Consider the following 18,874-nt stretch of genomic DNA (forward strand, 5'->3'; position numbering starts at 1 on the left):
CCCTCTCCCACCCCCTCCTCTTTAATTCACTCCTCTCTCTCTTTCTTCCCTTTCACCCTACCTCTTTACCTGTGTGTTTATACTGGGTGATCAGGGACTAACTTGTACCAGTTTCCATGCCAAGTGTGTAATTTACTAATAAAACTTTGTAAGTTTTTGTGGACTATTTGACTTCTGTTGTTTCTTTTGACCATGAGCACCTATGAATCTTGGGTGTTTCCTTCCCCTTAAGGGTGGGACATCACAGCAGTTTGATGTCTGCAAAAAGGCAAGCTTCAATCTGAAACAAGAACCTTTCAAAGTAAAAGAAAGTGGACATGTAAATGGCTTTGTATCATCTTCAGTTGCAGAGAACAATGGATTAACAGGGCATAGGCATGGTTTGAGTGTCGCATTGATTGCAATGGTTTATTGTAATTTGCACCATTGAAAGTTGCCTGTCTGTAAATAACACAAGATATTTCCTGTGCTTATGAGAAATGAAATACCTTGGCAACACTGCAGCCTTTTCATCTCTATTCATTACCTAAGGCACATATAATTTGGAGCTTAAAATGCCTCTGTTTCAGACAGCATGAGACTTTTGCTCTTCTTAGGGCTGTCCAAATAAAAAGGATCAGCAAGAAAGCCTCTGGTAGAAAATCCAGATAAGGGCAATGCAAATATTCATGAGGAAATCCTGTTTCAAATTACACCATCCATGCAATGTCAGATGTAAAGCTTCAGATCAAATGGGGATACTGACACAATTCACTTCCTTTTGTTACTATTATATAAATTAATTTCTGTTTGGAATCAGGACTCCGTCTCTACATTTGCACTGCATAAATCAGAGTAAAAGGATTTTTACATTTTCCTGCAAGGACAAATTAAATTTTTGCTTTTTTCCCCATCAAGTATTTTTCATTATTTTTCTTGTTCGCATAAAATGGGACTTTCACTGTGTTAATTGCTAGAATCCACCATCTTGAAATGGATGGCTTTTCTTGTAGACTGAAAATGGATGATCAAGGTCTGATGTGGAAAAGCCTTTAGCTGCTCTTCTTGTGTTTCTGTACACAAGCAAGGTATTCTTGCACATCATCTGGAGATCCAAGTATAAGAGGAACTCTCTGATGAATATTCTCAGGTTTCACGTCCAACACTGCTTCAGTCCCTGTAGTTGCCATCCCACCTGCTTGCTCAATGATGAAAGCCATAGGGTTGCATTCATAGAGAAGTCGGAGCTAGAAAGAAAGAGGAAACACATGATTGCCTTTGGGGGAAATTATATCAACAGACTGACCAAAACCCAGCCTTCCTTTTGTGATTTTGGAAAATTTTGTACCAAACTTCAGTTGACCTACATAGCAGTGTCTCTCAAGTCAGGCCCTTCTTCTTTTCTCTTCTCATCTCTTCTCTTCTCACCTTATACCAACCCTGCATCCAAGCACCACCATCTCTTGTTTCCAAGCTGACATACTGATGTGCAGCACCAGTGAAACTGTATTTTGTCAAAAATGTCAAAAGTAACTGGCCCACAGACATCAGCAAAACAGTTAAGCCAGCTAAGTTAAAAGTACTGGGAAAAAAAAGGCCAAAATATCTTCCTTTATGTGCTACCTCAGAGCTTGGGACAATTGTGTTATGTTTGGTCAGGATATTTTAGAGTTTGAAACTTGATGCTCCCAGTTTCAAATTTCAGGTATTGATTGCTTCTCTTCAGAAATATGCATAGATCTTAGTGGCCTGAACTCACCCAGATGGTGGCTATGTTTTCAGAAGTAAATGTAGTTATTATCAAAAGCAAATTTCCCCTTTTAGTTTGGACCCTGATATCTGTTTACATTTTCTAAAATATTACCTCTTGGGATGACTGTGCTCTCATGGAATGAAAACTGATTTGGGACATATGCCAAAAGTTTCTGTATTTAAATGGGCATAGATGATAGCTGGTCATTTTTTGAGATATAATTTCTGTAGGTTTATTTGTGAAGTGCTCATGTAGAACTATTAGTACACATTTTGTTTAAAGGGCTCTTCATATGTGCAAAAGAGAGAATGTTTTCTGGGGAAAAGGAAGTGTGACAGAATGCAACTCTATCAAGACAGAGAAATGGGTTGAACACAGGACTTCACTACCCATCATGTCTTTAGCACACTGTAATAAAACCATAATATTATACCACAAGCTTAAATAGTGTCATTCTTATCTTTAAATCCCACCGAAGTGCTACGTCTGGTACAAGGACTCCATCTGACTGGCAACATAAGACCAATAGCCTTTACTGTTCTTCTTATTGCTTGGCCTACTTTTGGAAGATGGTTGTCAGAAAACAGAAGTGGTATCACCATGAAACCACATGATGCATTTCTTGTTGCTTAACTGTGATTATGCAACTTAAGGAAAGCAGTTTTTCTTCATGTAGCAGTGCAATTGTACTTAGGGATCTTCAGGTGGGCTCTGTCGTCAGATAGGTTTAACAATTTTTCACCTTATAAGAACTATAAGCCTTCAATTCATAAAAAATATTATGCAGCATACCTGATTTGAAAAGAGAATCTATTTGTTGGCCATTTCTGTACCATTTATTGAGCATTTTGTTCTCTTTCTTTAACTTAGAGAAGGAGCTGTATATGTTAGAGCCTACATGCATGTCATTTTCATTTGCTCTAAAGACTTTTCATCAATCAATTCCAGTGACATTTGATTACTTTCAGCTCTCTAACCAAGAGCATAGAATGTCTTTCAGGGGAATGATGATCAGGGCACCTGCCACAAAGGCATTATTTATTCAACAAGAAAAGACTTATGTGAAAAGAACTATGTAGACCTGCACTCTGAGAAGCAAAGAAGAAAATTTTTATTTGTAATGACAGCATAGTTTTGCTTCTCTCATTACTCTCCCTATGATGGCTGTGCAAGCCAGAGTAATCCAACAGTGAATATAAGCTAACTCATGAGGAAATATTAATTTCTATAAAATTATATAGGTAATTTTTTCATTTGTTCTTTTGTTCTGTTTCTCTTTTCTTTCTCTTCAGATTTAGTGCAGATTTCAAAACAAAAATTTTAATTTGAAGAGGCCAGTTAGTTAACCCACTTTTCTCACACAGAGTAGATTCCTTTTCTGTCTCTTGCTCTGATGCACAAACACATCCACATAGTTTAATGAGGGCTTTTTTTTGGTGTTTTGTTTTTTCCCCAAGATGATGATTCAAATATTTAAAACAACTTTGCCTGGACAAACATGCAGACATTTTCAGTTGTATATGCTGAAGAGAATTCTTTTTCAGTTTTTACTATGAAGACCACTTGGATCTGCTGGTATTATGGTAAATACAAATTCACCATGATGGAACCAGTAGTCAACTGTCCCTAAAGAGTGTAGACATCAGGATGTTCTGATACGAGTGTGGGAGATGGGGTAAATAAACTTATGAGGGCAGATTCCTCCACATACTAGCCAGCTTAAAACCAAAAGGTTTTAAATATGGTGTAGATAGGGAAAAAAGGTGGTTTTGGAGTCAGACTGCCATGACCAATCTATTATGCACTGAGCCAATCTTTTCCTAAGGATAACGTGCAGGTTACTGGTGGTCCACAAATCATCTGTATGAAGATGGCTCTTTTAAAATATATTTGTTTAGAAATTTGATAATGAGGGTATATAATGTTGCAGGAGAAAAGATGAGATTGACTATGGTTCGTGGCCTATTCAGAGACTCACTGCATTGCATTGCCCCTCATTAAGTCACAGTGTGTTTTGTACAGGTGTTCAAATGGGAAACCACCTTTTACCAAAATACTGATATCAGCATGCATGAAACCCATCTTCCAATGACAGAGTTTTTCTGAGTAGGTATTAGAAGCCTGCATTTGCAGAGGTGGTGATAGTAAGCTCAGTGCCCTTTGGAAACATTACGTAGGAAAACTTGGTTTCCCACCACTGGACAAAACCCTCTCTGGAGTTCAGCATATCCCACCTGTTCATGGGATAATTTCAGTTGCCAGTTTAAAGTGCAGAGGTCTTCCTTAGGTCTGTCTTGTATCTGCCAGTTATGCACAGATATGTCAGTGGTTTTCTATGGTACTCAGATGTTTATCTTTAGAAAAATTGAAGTCCTTGGTTGCAGTGAAAACCATTTGAGTAGTTTGTAATATAAAAGTACACAGGAAGATTTATGGCCTAAATTGGCAATTGCCTAAATTTCTTGCCTAGATTGGATTGCTGACCATCGTATCCATTATTAATTTTTTTCAGAGATGGAAAATTATTATCTGTTAATTTACCTAAACCATTCTTTTACACCTCTGGTAGTACCAGAGGTATTAGGTTGGCAGAACGGAAGTATAACTATATACCTTTCCTTTAGGACTCTTCTTATTAGCAGGATACATGAAGATCCCACCATACATCAATGTACGGTGAACATCAGCTACCATGGAGCCCACGTACCTGGCACCATATGGGGAACTGCCATCCTGAAAAACATACAGTAAAACATTATATTTACCAGGCTAGACAGCTAGTAGTGTGGCAAAATGTAATTTTTTTTTATGGAACAGAAAGAAAAACTGCTTAAATCAGTGGCTGCTTACAGATACTGTAAATACAAAAACCAGCCTGAAGTGTAGCCTTTTGTAAGATGTAGTGATCATCTACAGGGTTCTCAAATAAGTGTTTTGAAAAGCTGCATTCACAGTGTGCAAACTGGGGTCCCTGTAGTTTGAGTGCACAATTTAAAATCAACCCCCAGTCTGTGAAAAAAAAGGGAGTGAAAACTTCTTCACATTAACAGCACAAGGTACATGTTTGATTTTTGATTCTTCGCTGGTTCCTAAGCCAGAGCATGAAGAGGGATACCACTTTTTACTACATGTCCAGACAATTTCCAGAGGACTCCAGCTTTTACCTTCTAGCTTATTTGATAATGGTGAAGTTGGTCATAGCATTCATTCTACAGTTTAGCTTGGGAAATAGCAATTTATTCATGAATGTAGTTTTCCTTGCTCTTAGCTCAGATATTGACGTTGTTGAAGGACAGGTCATTCTAGCAAGGGCTATCAGGGAAGCATCCATGTCAGTCTCAGGTTTGCTGGTCATAAAAATGATAAGGTAGGAAATGTAGAAGACAAGCAAGGTGTCTTGAACAAATAGAAGCACATACAGTAGACAAAATGCACATTTAATACACATGTATATTTATGTACTGCAGTGCTAAAAGTTTGAAAAGATATCTGCATGGGGTTTTTTGTCTGGATCAGTTTTCTAATAAAAGATCTTAGTGCTTTCTAGAAAGTTCAGCCTGTGCTGATACTGGGTCCAGAGAAGCACTTGTTCAGCAATGCCAGCTCCAAGACCTTCAGATATCATGTTAGTCACACTTCCCCCAAAAAATCACAAGGTTAGCCGGTAGAAAAAACACCTTGGAGGAAAACACATAAATAGAAAAAAATATTGTTCTATTTTAAAATCACTTTTCCAAATTGTTCTATGCAACTGTGAAATTTTGATAATTACTCTCTTTTAAAATGGGAAGAGATTCTCATGAAATCACACATTATAATGCAACAGAACACCAGGAAGTTGTCTCTTAAGATGTTTAATCATATAACTCAGGTATTTCATATAGCTGATAGTAAAAGTGGAAGACAGACCTCTTCCAGCCTATGTAATAACATAGGAGAATATTAGGAGAACTATAAAAAATTCAGAAGAAAACAATACAAACTGTGGAAGATGCAATGGATAAGACACAGCCTGGAGCTTTTATACTGAGTTTTGTTTAAATCTGGTCCTGTTACTTTAAGGCACAAATGAACAATACTTTTAAGTGTTTGCTCCCTTGTTTTTCACAGCTTACACTCAAAAAATTGCATATTTAGACTTCAAATGATAGCTTCTCCATCACACAGTTTGCATTTGTGACATTACAATTGTGAAAATTTTACATCAGAAGAAAACAACACCTTGCAACATATTAAAGAGAGATATAAGCACGTTTGCCATTAAAGTCTGGGAAAGATGTGATTACAGTCTCAAAACACCTTTAAAAATACCATCAAAAGAAGAACTCTCTTTTATATTTTCAAAAGGTAATGAACGAAGTCTTAAAAAAAGTTTGTTTAACATTAAGAAAAGTCATAACATATTAACAATAAGCAGCCCCTGAAACAGATCGCTAAGGATTGCTTCTATGACATTATCAAATAAGGAGTCTGCAACTCACAGTTATAAAATTTACTGAGCATGAGCTGCACAGCTGTTCCACCTGTGTACAAATCATCAGACATGTTTGTAATATAGCAGATTTCCTATTCATGTGCAGATTATTTACACAATTTAAGCGTGAACATGGGCAGTATTGTGTGAAAGACCCTTTGTGGGTCCCCTTCAAACTCAGGACATTCTAAGTTAATGCAATACCACTGACAATTTTAGTTGCTTCTTGCCCTGACAGAAACACACTTTCTTAAAACACACTATTGAGACTGTGCTGAGAAAAAGATACAAGACAAATTTCTCCATTCTGTTAAGGTTATTGCTTGACCCACAGACTGAAATAAGATTTTTTACTTCTCTTGGTTTCTAGTGGCCAGAGGAATATAGGGTGAGTGACCTGTCTGAATAAGAAGGTATTGTCCCATGTCAATTCCTCCTCAAGTCCCATGCAGGGTTGTGATGCCACCCAAATTGCTGCAATCACCTTCTAGGCAGTATGTGGAATCCAGCCCTAAGTGCCCAGCTGCACACGACTGAACTGCATATTCATATAAAGCTAGAAAACAACCATACACTCTAACTTGGCTAGCACAGTTTCAGAGCTTTGTTGAAAAATCTAGTTCTTCAGTACATTTTTTTCCACACATTGATGAACAAGCTATGATTTTATTTACTGAAATATAAGTCACAAAAGATGTCAGGGCACCAAAAAAAAAATTAGATATATACCCAAAATTAATTTGATGGCATGAAAGGGTTAAATGGGTCTGAACTCAGGGAGGCCTTCAAATTCTTTCCCATCAGCCAAGACTGCATGGAATGTAGTGCTTGCCAGTGCACAGTACATTGGGTACAATGCTAATATTTTCTTACCTCAGGGAATTTCTTCTTTTGTAAATATTCTGTCATTGCAGGATCAAAATACTTTGCATAACCTTCATTGAGACTGTATACCTTCCCCTTCTTCTTGATTTTAACATCTCTGTCCACTAAAATAAATTCACCAAGGGCCTGCAGGACAGGATAGATGAGGTATTAGCAAGCAGCAGAAAATTTTGTTGACTTTCTGTAACAGTTGTCACACTGGATGAGACAGAAATGCTAGAACAGCTTGGTCCTTCCAGCACCAGTCTGGTGTATAATCCCACAGTATTTCAAAAAGAGTAGAAAGCAAAATATCTGCATTAAGTTAATGAAAACTTGTCACATTAGTACTACAAACAAAAAGCAAACTGACTGTAATAGTTAGCATATCAAAGAAACACCAGTCAGCTCTGAGAGTGGATGGATCATGAATCTCTGTCTACAATTCATAAGGCTGCAAATTAAGAAATTACACTGTCTTGTGATTTTTTAACTCTTCTTGCCTGTCTTGTCTAAATATCTTGAAGTGAATGTGGTCAGCTACCTCCAGGTGGTGCTGTCTGCAGTTCGAGTTCAACATCCATGTTCTCTTTGTCTCTTACCGGAACAGTTCAGCTCCCAGTTCTTTCCTCTTGGAATGAGACTATTTATGAAGGTTAAAAGAAGTTTTGATAATAATGCATCCTTTTATATAGAAAAAACCAAACCCCAACCCTCCTACGTTGTTGTCCACATCTAATGCTGGTTTTACAAATGAATGATCTTCCTGTACTCCCACAGTAATACTTGTTTGGCTCCTGGGCTGGGCACCAAGGAGCAGCACATGTCCAATTGTTTAGGCGTGGTTGTGCTTTTGCAAATTTTGGGACATGCAGCTTAGGTGACAGCGATAGAACTAAACTGCATTCAAGAAATCAAACATCACTGTAAATGAACTATATAAAAAAATGGCCCTTGCCTCAGGCTAAATAGTGAACATACTGATGTTTTTCATCAGACAGAAAAATCAAGAAAAAGATAAAAGTGGAGTACTTTAAGTAGAGGCAAAGGCACTCTTCAGATTAAATTTTTTAAGTGTTGTTTTGAAAGAAGAGGTTTTCAAATGCTTAACTAAGAATTTAACTTAATTTGCCCTCTACTGAGTAGAAAAAAAACAAACGGGTATTGCAACCAACATGGTCATTCATGTATTATTAAATAAATACTTGTAAAGAGGAGATGGGATGCTCCAGGGCATGAAAAAAGAATTGCACAGAGTGTGTAGATTACAGAGACAAGGACTAACAAAAATAAGTAAAGCCAAGCACAGAAAACTCTAAAAGATAGTGGCAATGTGATTAACACCATGACTGTACCGGATCAAGCATGAAGCAGTCCACTCCTTGCCCTGTGGAGAGAGCAACCAGTGTAGCACTACCATACAGGGCATAGCCTGCAGCAACAGTATTCCGTCCAGGCTGTAAAGCATCTTTTTCAGAGGGCTCATCATCTGTTTCCTGAGGAAAAATTACCATTGGACTGAAGGTTAAATTCTGATGATGAACACTAAAAACAATATTTCAACAATAATATGACAGATTTCCTTTTCATGTCTACGCAGGCCTTCGAAACAACAAAATAGAGATTGTTCCCACTAGTTCAGAGCAAGTTTGATACAAGTACATGTGCATGCTGTGACAGGACGTTTAGAGTTTGTTACTTTATACATGTCACACAATCAATACGTCATCTGCAAGAAAGTTGACACCTTAGCATTACAGCCCAGGCTAATAATTCAAGATCATCAGAAATCTGAGACCAAACAGAGGTACTAATTTTCTGTAAATATAACGTAAGCTGTCATACTGATGCGCCTCAGAGGGAATTACTGAGAGATAAATGTTGTAATTAACATTACAGACAAAATGTTTCAAATAATACAGAATAAAAAGGTAGATGGTGCAACATGATGAAACAAAGTTTGTGTACTGGTCTCTGCTAGTGAAGAGATAGTTAACTGAAGGGATATAAATGTTCATATTGTATATGAAATAGCGAATGTATTTGATAATGTGAAGTGTGCATGTGTGGAGATGTGCATATATGACTCTATGTAGAACATACATGGCATTTTACTTCACACTTTTATTCAGTTTCCAACACTCACATTTGGATTTGGCTCTTTGGTTATCACTGAACACCAGTAGCCCAAGCAGACCTGGTGCGAGTATTTCCAGCCAGCTCTAGGGTTGTGCCTCAGCTACAGCTTGAAAGAGTTTGTCTGGCAGGGTAAGGAGAACAGCCAAGAGTACTTGGGAAGGCTGGTTTCAGCCTTCACCTCCTGCAACCACAAAGTGGGTATGCTTCATATTAATATTTACTTAAAACCTTGCCAGTTGTGGTGGGTTTTCTGTGTGTATTTTGATGGTGGTCCATGAGGAATTAAAATGAGAATCTCTCCCCTTTCTTCATGCCCTGGTTTAGTATTTTATTGTCCCAAACTCAGATAGTTTCTCAGTGATTGCATGGGTTTAATTAGATTGAGTAGCAGCTCAACAGAAATGGCAGGCCTAGCCCAGAATATCCCCCTAAAAAAATAAAAATCAGTGAAGACTGTCTTGTGTAGAAAATAAAATATTTGATGAATATTGAGTAAATTCTTTAAAAAAACAAGAATGCCTTCCATAGATATTTTTCAAAAGAAAATACCTCTCCTTCTACAGAGAAATTCTCCGGTGTGCCCTATAGTAAGGAGCTATCAGGGTGCCCATCAGGGCAAGGTGATCCCATTCATTGTTATATGCCAACATGTAGGGGAAAACTGAAATGTAGGATGCTGAAACTACATCTTTCTTGGCATATGAAAACAGTAATTTCACATCAAAATGTTTTTGTTTTCAGCTGAAAGATTTTGCTAGTTTTGTTACGTCACTTACAATTTTTAGCCGTATTTTTCTAAAATCTTTTTGTTATTATTATTTGCAAGTTCTTCTGTGGAAAAAAAATCCAGTTGCCAACCAGCACTTCATGAGAGCTGAAATACAGCTTCTATAAATACATGTGGTACAGTCACTTGAAATTATGTCAGGCTGCTTATTCAGAGAGGTTGTAATGCACATAGTGAAGAAAGACTACTTAAAACTTTTGTTTGTATACTTCAGAGCTTTGAATATTGATGGATAGTGGCTAATACTTTGCTAAAACAATCTTACAGAACCAACTATTATGCCCTACATCTCTTTCAAAAATACATCCCCATGGCACATACATCTCAACATCAAAAACAATGGTTGTATAGTAAACAAATTATTTGCACCATTAAATGCAGAATTAAACATATATTCACACAACTCGTTGCAAACCTATTATGATTGTCATAGATTTCTGTATGCTTTTCTCATTAAATAAAAAATAATTCTATATAAATGCAGCAAAGAGGTTTGTTTTCTAGAACATGGTACATATACAATATATGTAGCTTTTGTTTATATATGATACTCATTTAAAACGTTTATATGGCTGAAAAAGTATGTATTTGTTGACTATCCTGAAAAAAAAACAGAGGAATCCTCCTTCAGGAGATAGGTAGTTGGGCAGAATTCACTTGTTATTTTATTCTTATTCACAACTGTATTTCCAAGACCTAGCTTCCAAAAAGTAGGAAAAAGTTTCACTCTGAAACAAACATTTTGCAAAGGTTGTTAATATGAAAAAACTACAGATCAGCTGATATATCATTGTTAGGACTGTAGGAGTCCTGCCCTGCCAAGTACTGTGAAACAAACCAGGGGAATAAGCTGGCCAGTCCACTCTGAGAGCTGCTGAGTATTTTCACTTCCTTCAGGTGCGCAGGTGGATTTCCTTTCTATTATGTTTTGACTATGATGGCAGTAGTAAATGTCTTTGAAGGTCTTTATGCAAAGCACTGAAATAGGCAGATGGACTGCAGAAAAGCTCTGACAAGCATTGACACAGTCACTTTCACTCATTATTGATGTGAAGCAGATGAAACAAGGTCTGCAGAGTTTGACTATAGGGATACCCTCAGGTGATATCTGAGTTTGAAATTTTTGCATGTATGATTTGCCTAACATCTCATGAAGGAGTTCTCATCAGCACTGGGAGACCTTGGTTTCCAGGTCTCCATTTGTATCATGTGTTTCGTGAATATCCTTTGCGTTTACACTGAATTCTTATACCTTCTCTGTAAGGGACCACATGAAGGGGAGGACATAGTCCTCGTGACAATGTAGGGTAGCAAATAAAATATAACAGAGGCACTGGGAAAAGTTCCAAATTAAAACCAGGATGAAATAAAGCAAAAAAGTTTCACAGCATATTCATACAGCATGAATTAAGAGTTGTAGATTCAGCTCGGTGGCATGAATAGCTGGGAAGAATCCAAGCAAAAAACACTTATTATCACCACACCCCGACACTCCAGCAACTGAGAGGCCCTCAGTGGCAGCGACCATCAAGGACTTATCCCTTGCTGATTCAGCAAGGCTTCTCCCTCAGCCCCACTTTTTGATGTTTCTCATCTTTTTAACACCACCACCTATGTTTCCGAAAACAAAAGCCAGGTGGAAAATTAAATAAACCTGAGATAGCATTTATTTCCTAGTGGCTTTCTCTAAGAAACTGATGCAGTGCTTTTCTGACAGGAGGGAATGGTACCTTCCACCATGGTGGAAGTTCTGGATTGAGAGCAGCCAGAGAACTGTTTTCACCTCTAAATGTATTGGCCAGGTCTGGCCTTTGTATAAAAATGCTTATTACCTTTTTTTTTTTTCCCCCTAAAATGAGCCAAAAGTTTCACTTCTGAGGAGTGTGACTTTGGAAACGAAGGTAAGGTAAGACATGGTAAAAAATCAGTCACACACTCTTCTGAGAATTGGCAGGTGCCAAATATCAGATAGGCAATTACAATTGTTCTAGCTTTTCCAAAATGTTGTTCATGAACCTTAAATGGCCTGCGATTATGATTTCTGTCTTAAGTTATTCTTATCCACCAGGATAAATATATCACTTTTATACTTTTCACACTAGCCTTTAGTAACAATCAATAAAGCACTTATTATTATTTAATAATTTCAAAGCTTTTGAATTTACTAGTGTTTAAAGGTAATCATGTTGCTATGATATTGTGTTATCTGAGATGAAGGCACATTAATTAAGACCTACTTTGTAATTAGCATTCTAATGGAAAGTGTTATGCAAGTGAAAGGCAGGAAATTCAACATTGTTTTTAACTTTCCAGGGAAAACTGAAAATTTTCTTGTAGGATTGTTCTTATAATTTAAAAACTGCTTCATCCTAACAGCAGCATTTTCATTTGGATATGAACTATTTGTACAAAGCAATGTAATTTCCTTTTTAGGAAGCACTGAAAAGTATCCACCCACATGGAAACCAGTAACTTAGAAACAGCATTTACAAGAAGTATGTTAACATGTAATACAATTGTGAAAGGATCAGAAAATCATTGGAAATATTGAGAATTTGGAAATTTGGCAAATGCTCCTATTTTGAAGCAGAATCTTAGGGAACACTGGGCAGTCCATAGTCTTTACACATATTATAAGTGAGTTCAAGGTGACAGAGAAATTTAATCTGTGTTTCAACCTTCTAAGCTGTATTAATCACTGGAGATTTGCCTTTGCAGTTACATAGAGTAAGTTAACACAATATTTCTAAAGAGAAAAATAGTATTTAGTATTTAGTATTCCCTTAAGAATAGTGGACAATGCAGCTACTGACTACTGTAAATGTAGGGAACTGCCGTTGTCAATTGGGTTATCTCTTGAGAGATAAATGAAAAGGGTGGGGGCCCCTTTGCTTATCAAAAGAGCATGTTTCATGGATTGCATCCACACAGATAAGCTTTCTTCCCTGCAAGAAGTAAGATACTGGATGGTACTGCAGGTAGTCCGTAGACTGCTCTTTCCACAAACCATACCTAGACATCCTCCTAGTGTTGTCTGGCCTGTGCTGCATCTGTGGTGTGGGTTTGCACTAACCATTAACAGTGTGGGCAGCCATATGCCAGGGCCCGCCATATGCCAGAACTTGGCTTGTGCCACTACCCTCTTGTCCCTACTTGATTCCCTAGTAGATGCATATTCTCAACAGTGATGACTAGTGTATTGTCTAAAAGAAAGGTAAAAACCAAGGACTAGCCAGTTGCAAATTATGAGTTAGTAGATGAGACAGACTTTACTTGTTTGAAGTGTAGCACTGAAGTCTGCAAAGACTTCTTTGAAGTCACAAGTATTGTAAAATGTTATTTCACAATAGTAATGGCTGAGGATCTCCCATAGTCATAAGACCATGAGCTCAGCCTTTGGGAAAAACACCAACTGCTGGGAGATTAGCAAACAAATCACAAGACTTGGCATGACTGTAACTATTAACATTTGTAATTGGCTGCACAGCTGATGTTCTGTGCAGCCCCATGGGAGCAAACGTGCTGGCAGGGCCCCGATGAATGCAGGTGTTTGCTTGCTTCAGCCTCCATCACTACCATGCTTATAAATTCCCATCCGTAACAGGCTTAGCAGCTTATGCTGGGAGGTCACCACACTGCTAACCATGATATGGTCCAGAGCTGCCAGCCCTCTCCAGTCAGTGTCCAGGAGGACAAATACTGTGATTCATCAGCACCAAAACAGCGAGTCAAGGACCACTGAAGCTAACCAGATGTCCTGGTGGAGAGAGGGTTTGGTGCCTGTGTGACTGGAGAAAGTGCTGCCACCTAACAATTTTGTGGAATGGGAATTCCTGGGAATTCAGGCAGCATTTTAGCACTCACAAATCTCAAGTGTTACCTCTTCCACTGTTTCTAAGGCTCCGTTTTTCCCAGGGACATATAAAGGACCTAGGAAAGAAACTAGGCAAGGTGATGAACCCAAGACATTTTGCTTTCACGAAGTGCATCATGCCATGTGTGCTTCATCCATCCTCTTACCTTTTTGTAGATAGCAAATATAGTTCCTACTGGTGCCAAGCAGTCTATATTGGATGAACCATCAAGGGGGTCAAAGCAAACCACATATTTGCCCTAAGACAGAAGTGGCAAGGAAAGCATTAAATGATGTGTTATTTTGCATTATTATTTCCTTTTACTTGACAAGTCCCCTGTCCTTATGGCTGCATTTAGTCCTGATACAGCTCATCAGAGAACTCTGCACTGCTGACCCAGCTGGTTCTGCAGTACAATACTGACTCCCTGAGGGCCTGCCAAAGAAACAGGAGAAGACATATTTCTGCTCAGACAGCACAAAATCAGATGACAGAAAGGAGCAATCCTCTGCTGCCAAGCAGTGCAAGAAACCGTTTGAAAGCAAAAAGACTGACTCATTCTGGAAGTATGTAACTTCCTCAAGTAAATATGTTTTGTTTTGTTACTTTTAGTTCCAAATGAAAGGATTTCCCTGTGTTGTGAAGTTTGAGGGAAAGAAGGCAGAAAGAAAAAGTCTTCGGGAAAGGGTAGGTTACATCAGCATGAGCAGTATCCTGCTGCAATAGAATCCCCTCCTGGGGGAAGCCTGACGAAGCAGTCAGGTGTTTCCTTTGGACATGTAACATAAAATCCAGTTCTGCCAGCCTGTCATCTGATTTTATCTTGCCTAAGTACTAATGTAATCCAAAACCAGGTCAGGCATTGTAATAGTACATTTACACCTGGAATGTGGGATTTGTTAACAAGCTCAAAAAAAATTATTCTCCCTGCTTTACAAAACTTTAATAATAATTTTATCCTCCACATGTCTTTTAGTTGTTGAAACCATGCCATCCACCACAGTTATTAATCAAAACAACACAGCAATTATGCAAATTTTCTGAATTCCCCTGGGAAGGGTTGGTTTTGGAGCCAAGCCCAGGTTTCATACTTGAAGCAAGACTGCCACCTGCTGCTGCCTGAGCCCATAACCCCCCTGAACGTCGGATTGCACAGACCTGCTTGTCTTTCGGGGTGAGGATGGCCTCTTTGTTCTCCTCTGTGACGAGGACGCATGTGCTGTAGGAGGACTGGAGCATATTAATCACCAAGGAGTTGGATAATACATCCAGCTTCTTCACTTCATCACCGGTTACGTTTACAGTGCCAGCTATACCAAACCTACAGAATAGTAAAAATGTCAAGAAACCTGAGGGAGGCCAACATAACGGGTTTTTAGGAAAAAAACCAAAACAAGTCAGGGTGGCTCCTTCTTCTCATCTTCCCACACCTTTACCTAATCTGTGGATTAAACTACTAAGGTGCATTATAAGTCTGTTGCTGCTGCTAGAAAATAAAGCATGCATGAGAAAGAGAAAGGACGATGGTATTATTTTGGGGCTTTACCTGGATCCTTTTGCTTCTGCTTGGGTGTTCTCCTGGTCAGAAGCAGAGCATACAGCCCAACAAGTAGGGGCCAGGCTTCCCTAGCAGCCCCACAAAGCAGTCAGCACCAGCTTTGAGGAAGCAGAAGGGGCCGTTGGCATCTGCATTATTTTCTGCTGCTGGCTGCTTAGAGCTCTGTCTCCTTTAACCCACATTCACTCAGTCCCCAGCCAGCCCAAAATCAGAAACTTTAAAGACATCCCCAGGTAATTTGCCATACAGAACTGTATCTCAGGATCGAGGTCTTTTACATTTTAGCAATGTGCATATTTTAGCAATGTGCTAATGACATAGAAAACAGTATTTATGTTTCTGAGATTTCCAATTGACGAAGCACTGCTTAGACCTAATGTGCATAATCTGGGCATCTCAGAAATACAAAAACCATGCAGAGAATAGATAGAGCTTTTTTATTCATTAGGGGAAAAAAAAAAAAAAAAGAAAGAAAAGAGAAGGAGAAAGGGACAAGTGATTAGTCCCTAGGATGATGCTGGTGAGTGGTAGGCCTTAGCTGGGACCAGGGTAGGTGTTTTGTCTTACTCAAAGTTGCTTGAGCTTTTCAGAAGTATTCCATGTTTTGAATACTTCTCTACGCTCTATTTTTGAGTGCCAAATTTAGGGTACTAGAAAGGACCATGATTTCCAGGGAGTACTAAGTATATATTCTTAAGTCTGTGTGTTTTCAGGCACAATTTCAGCTCAGATCTATGACTTTTGAATTGAAAATTTGTTAAAAATTCATGTTGAACTCTATAACATTAAAGAAGATACATCACAGGAGGGGCTAGAAAAACCAGATTTCTTTAACTGCACAAATGCAGATGGATGCAAGTCAGTTACCTATGGTGAAAGTTTGCCAAGGGAATTTTTGAAATTTCGTAGTTAGTTTCCGTAATTTAAACAGTGCAAGTTACTTGTTTGTGGTTTGGATACTTTAGATATTTCTGATTCAACATCTGAAGCTTTTGTTTATAGAAAGAAACATTTGCTTCTCAACATAATGGATGGGTTTTTTTCTGACTGGAAGAAGGCTATGTGACTATTCTACCCCTAGTCTACCAAATAGTTTCTCTGTACTTACTAAATACTTCAGACATTGCCTACTGAAAGATAGAAATGACAAAAAACCAACTGTTCTTCTAAGACAGGGAGGTAAAACAGTTGCAACTAGCAAGGACTAAAGCACAGTACAACAGTAAGGGTATAGGAGCCTAATGCTGCTGTTAATTCTGAGTATGTCTCATGTCCTCTCTACTTGTTATGATCTATGCCTGTAAAGTCAGGGTGATAGTGCTGACATTGAATTCACGATTTGCAAAGAGCATTGAGGACTTGGACCGTATAATCAACAGGAGCACAAAAAAAGAAAAAAAAACCAGAGTGTCAGGTATTTTGGTGTTTCCAGAGGAAGGAAAAAAAAAAAAAAAACAACTCAGAACAAATTACAAATGTTGACTTTCTTTTACAAATACGTTCCTTGTTTCTTTCATGCATGCATGTATATGTACATACTCAGGCATGCCAAGAAACATATCTTTCAATACATATCAAAACCTTTCTATTTTAAATACATAACTTTATCAGGACATTCCATATCTCTGAAGAGCTTCAGATAGATCACCATTAAAAAACTCAGACTGATGTCTATTTCACCTGGCTGTGAGGAACACCTCAGAACATTCCAGGCTTTGCTAAGGCAGTTCTTTATTCCATTTGCTACAGAACTAGATGACAAGTGGTTACATTTGTTTTTCGTATAGGGCCCGTTAAGACTCCCTGCCGTAACCCTGATTGAGGGATATTGCATGAGGAAGGAAGGAGAAATGCATGGCAGCAGAGGGCGTTTCTCGCAGGGCTATTGCTTTAGACCATTGCATATACAGTAGACAGGTAGAAAATCAGCTAAGATATAAGAGATAAGACAAGTTCTAATTTGCACAGTTCAGCAGAGGACTTGGATCCTAGCAGAAAATATCACAGTGAGATATTCTACATTAAAAATATCATGGTCTGATTTTCAGCAAATTCACAGTAGATTTTAAAACAGTTCAATATCAACAAGTACAAGAGATAACAAGGTGAGCAGTACATTGAAGTTCTGACTTCCATTTTTAGGTAAAATACTACAGAACAGCAGTTAGTTTAAATGTCTATCTTGTGCCCAATATTAAAAAGTTTCAGAGAGATCTCCTGCTTCCCACTCTTGATAATCCAGGCTCTGACCTCACTCAGCTTAAAAAAAGACACTTCCAAAGTATTTGTGAATTGCTGCCCACTCCCCAGCCTTGTTGTGCAAGTAGCTGTCTCTCTATCTCCTCTTCCTCCCTGTATCTCAAGGTAGGACTCACATGTGGGCAAGGCCTGCCTTTCTGACAGCAGAGGAAATGGCCTTTATGGCAGTCAGCATGGAGTTGAGCAGTTGCGTCAGCTCTCCTGTTGCTCCTTTTACACGGCGTCCCTTCTCCATAACAAATCGCGTGAGAGTCAGCATATCCGTTTCGAAGGGGGTTTTGTCGGTCATTTTTACCAGGTAGCAGAGTTCCTATCTGCTCAGCCAGACAAGATGCTCTTTTGCTGTGTTGAGATCCCGGGGAGCTGTTTTATTTTGAGGCAAAGCTCTTGGCATTGCTGGCCAGAATTTATTAAGATGTTTCTGAGACCATGTGATTGAGTGCTCAGAATAACAGCACCCCAGGCAGGCTACATGGCTCCACTGAGATGCAGAAAAGGAGCCTGAGATGGGACTACAGCTGAGCAGCCACTGCTTGCATAGTCTCCCCACACACTGAAAGTAGCTATGTGCAGATCTAGTTACATATTCTCATTGTATGTTAGACTGATTATAATGCAAAACTCTTGCTGGCTGCTTAGCTGGAAATGGCTTTCCTGTAGATGCTGCTCAGCAATGGGCTCAGCATAACCAAGGCAATGTGCACAATTTGCAAGGTATCAGAAATGAGGGCAGTGAAGCTCCCTCACCATAATCCCTGCTTCTTCACCCTCTTTTGGCTGCTAACAAAAAGGAGAGGGGTTTGAAGGGGTTTTGCACATCCCAGGGCAATCAATGGGAAGTTCAGGATGCATCTAGGCATGCATTTATTAAAGACGGTTTACGTTTCTAGTTGGTCTGCTGCAATCCTTTTTTAACTATTTCATTCCGAGTCTGGTCTGCTTGTAATTATATTATAGAGTTTGGAGGAACAAGAATTATTGGTGAGCTGTGGCTCAACTAGTTACAAAGTAATTATGTCATCAATAATTTACAAATTAGGCTTCTCTGATAAAAACATGTCAGTGTCATAACTCACAAAATGAAATTTTATGTCGGCTTTCATATTGTAGTGCACCATGCAAATATAGGCATGTCCAAATTTGCAATTATGCTGCCAGTAACTCCTCACAAGCAATATACTTGGAGCACATGAAGCTAATGTGAAGT

The 18,874-nt window shown here is 38.6% G+C and overlaps 1 protein-coding gene across 2 annotated transcripts; it reads right to left on the bottom strand.

Moving 5' to 3' along the window:
• Window positions 1–307: 307 nt before the first annotated feature.
• On the bottom strand, window positions 308–18,063 carry LOC127481493 (fructose-1,6-bisphosphatase isozyme 2). Of its 2 annotated transcripts, none has more exons than XM_051810857.1 (7): window positions 17,784–18,058; window positions 15,009–15,171; window positions 14,017–14,109; window positions 8,426–8,566; window positions 7,080–7,217; window positions 4,346–4,465; window positions 308–1,226 (listed from the first exon to the last, which is right to left on the bottom strand). In XM_051810857.1, the coding sequence occupies exons 1-7, from the start codon at window positions 17,954–17,956 to the stop codon at window positions 1,032–1,034; spliced, it is 1,023 nt and encodes a 340-aa protein (XP_051666817.1). In that variant the 5' UTR covers window positions 17,957–18,058; the 3' UTR covers window positions 308–1,031. The 2 variants fall into 2 exon arrangements, with proteins under 2 accessions (XP_051666817.1, XP_051666818.1); XM_051810858.1 differs by having other exon boundaries at window positions 1,008–1,226; window positions 4,440–4,465; window positions 17,784–18,063.
• Between the last annotated feature and the right edge of the window lie 811 nt (window positions 18,064–18,874).

The sequence above is a fragment of the Manacus candei genome, unplaced genomic scaffold (genome assembly GCF_025592945.1).
Source record: "Manacus candei isolate 608988 ecotype Guabito, Panama unplaced genomic scaffold, ASM2559294v1 h1tg000079l, whole genome shotgun sequence".
NCBI classification, from domain to species: domain Eukaryota; kingdom Metazoa; phylum Chordata; class Aves; order Passeriformes; family Pipridae; genus Manacus; species Manacus candei.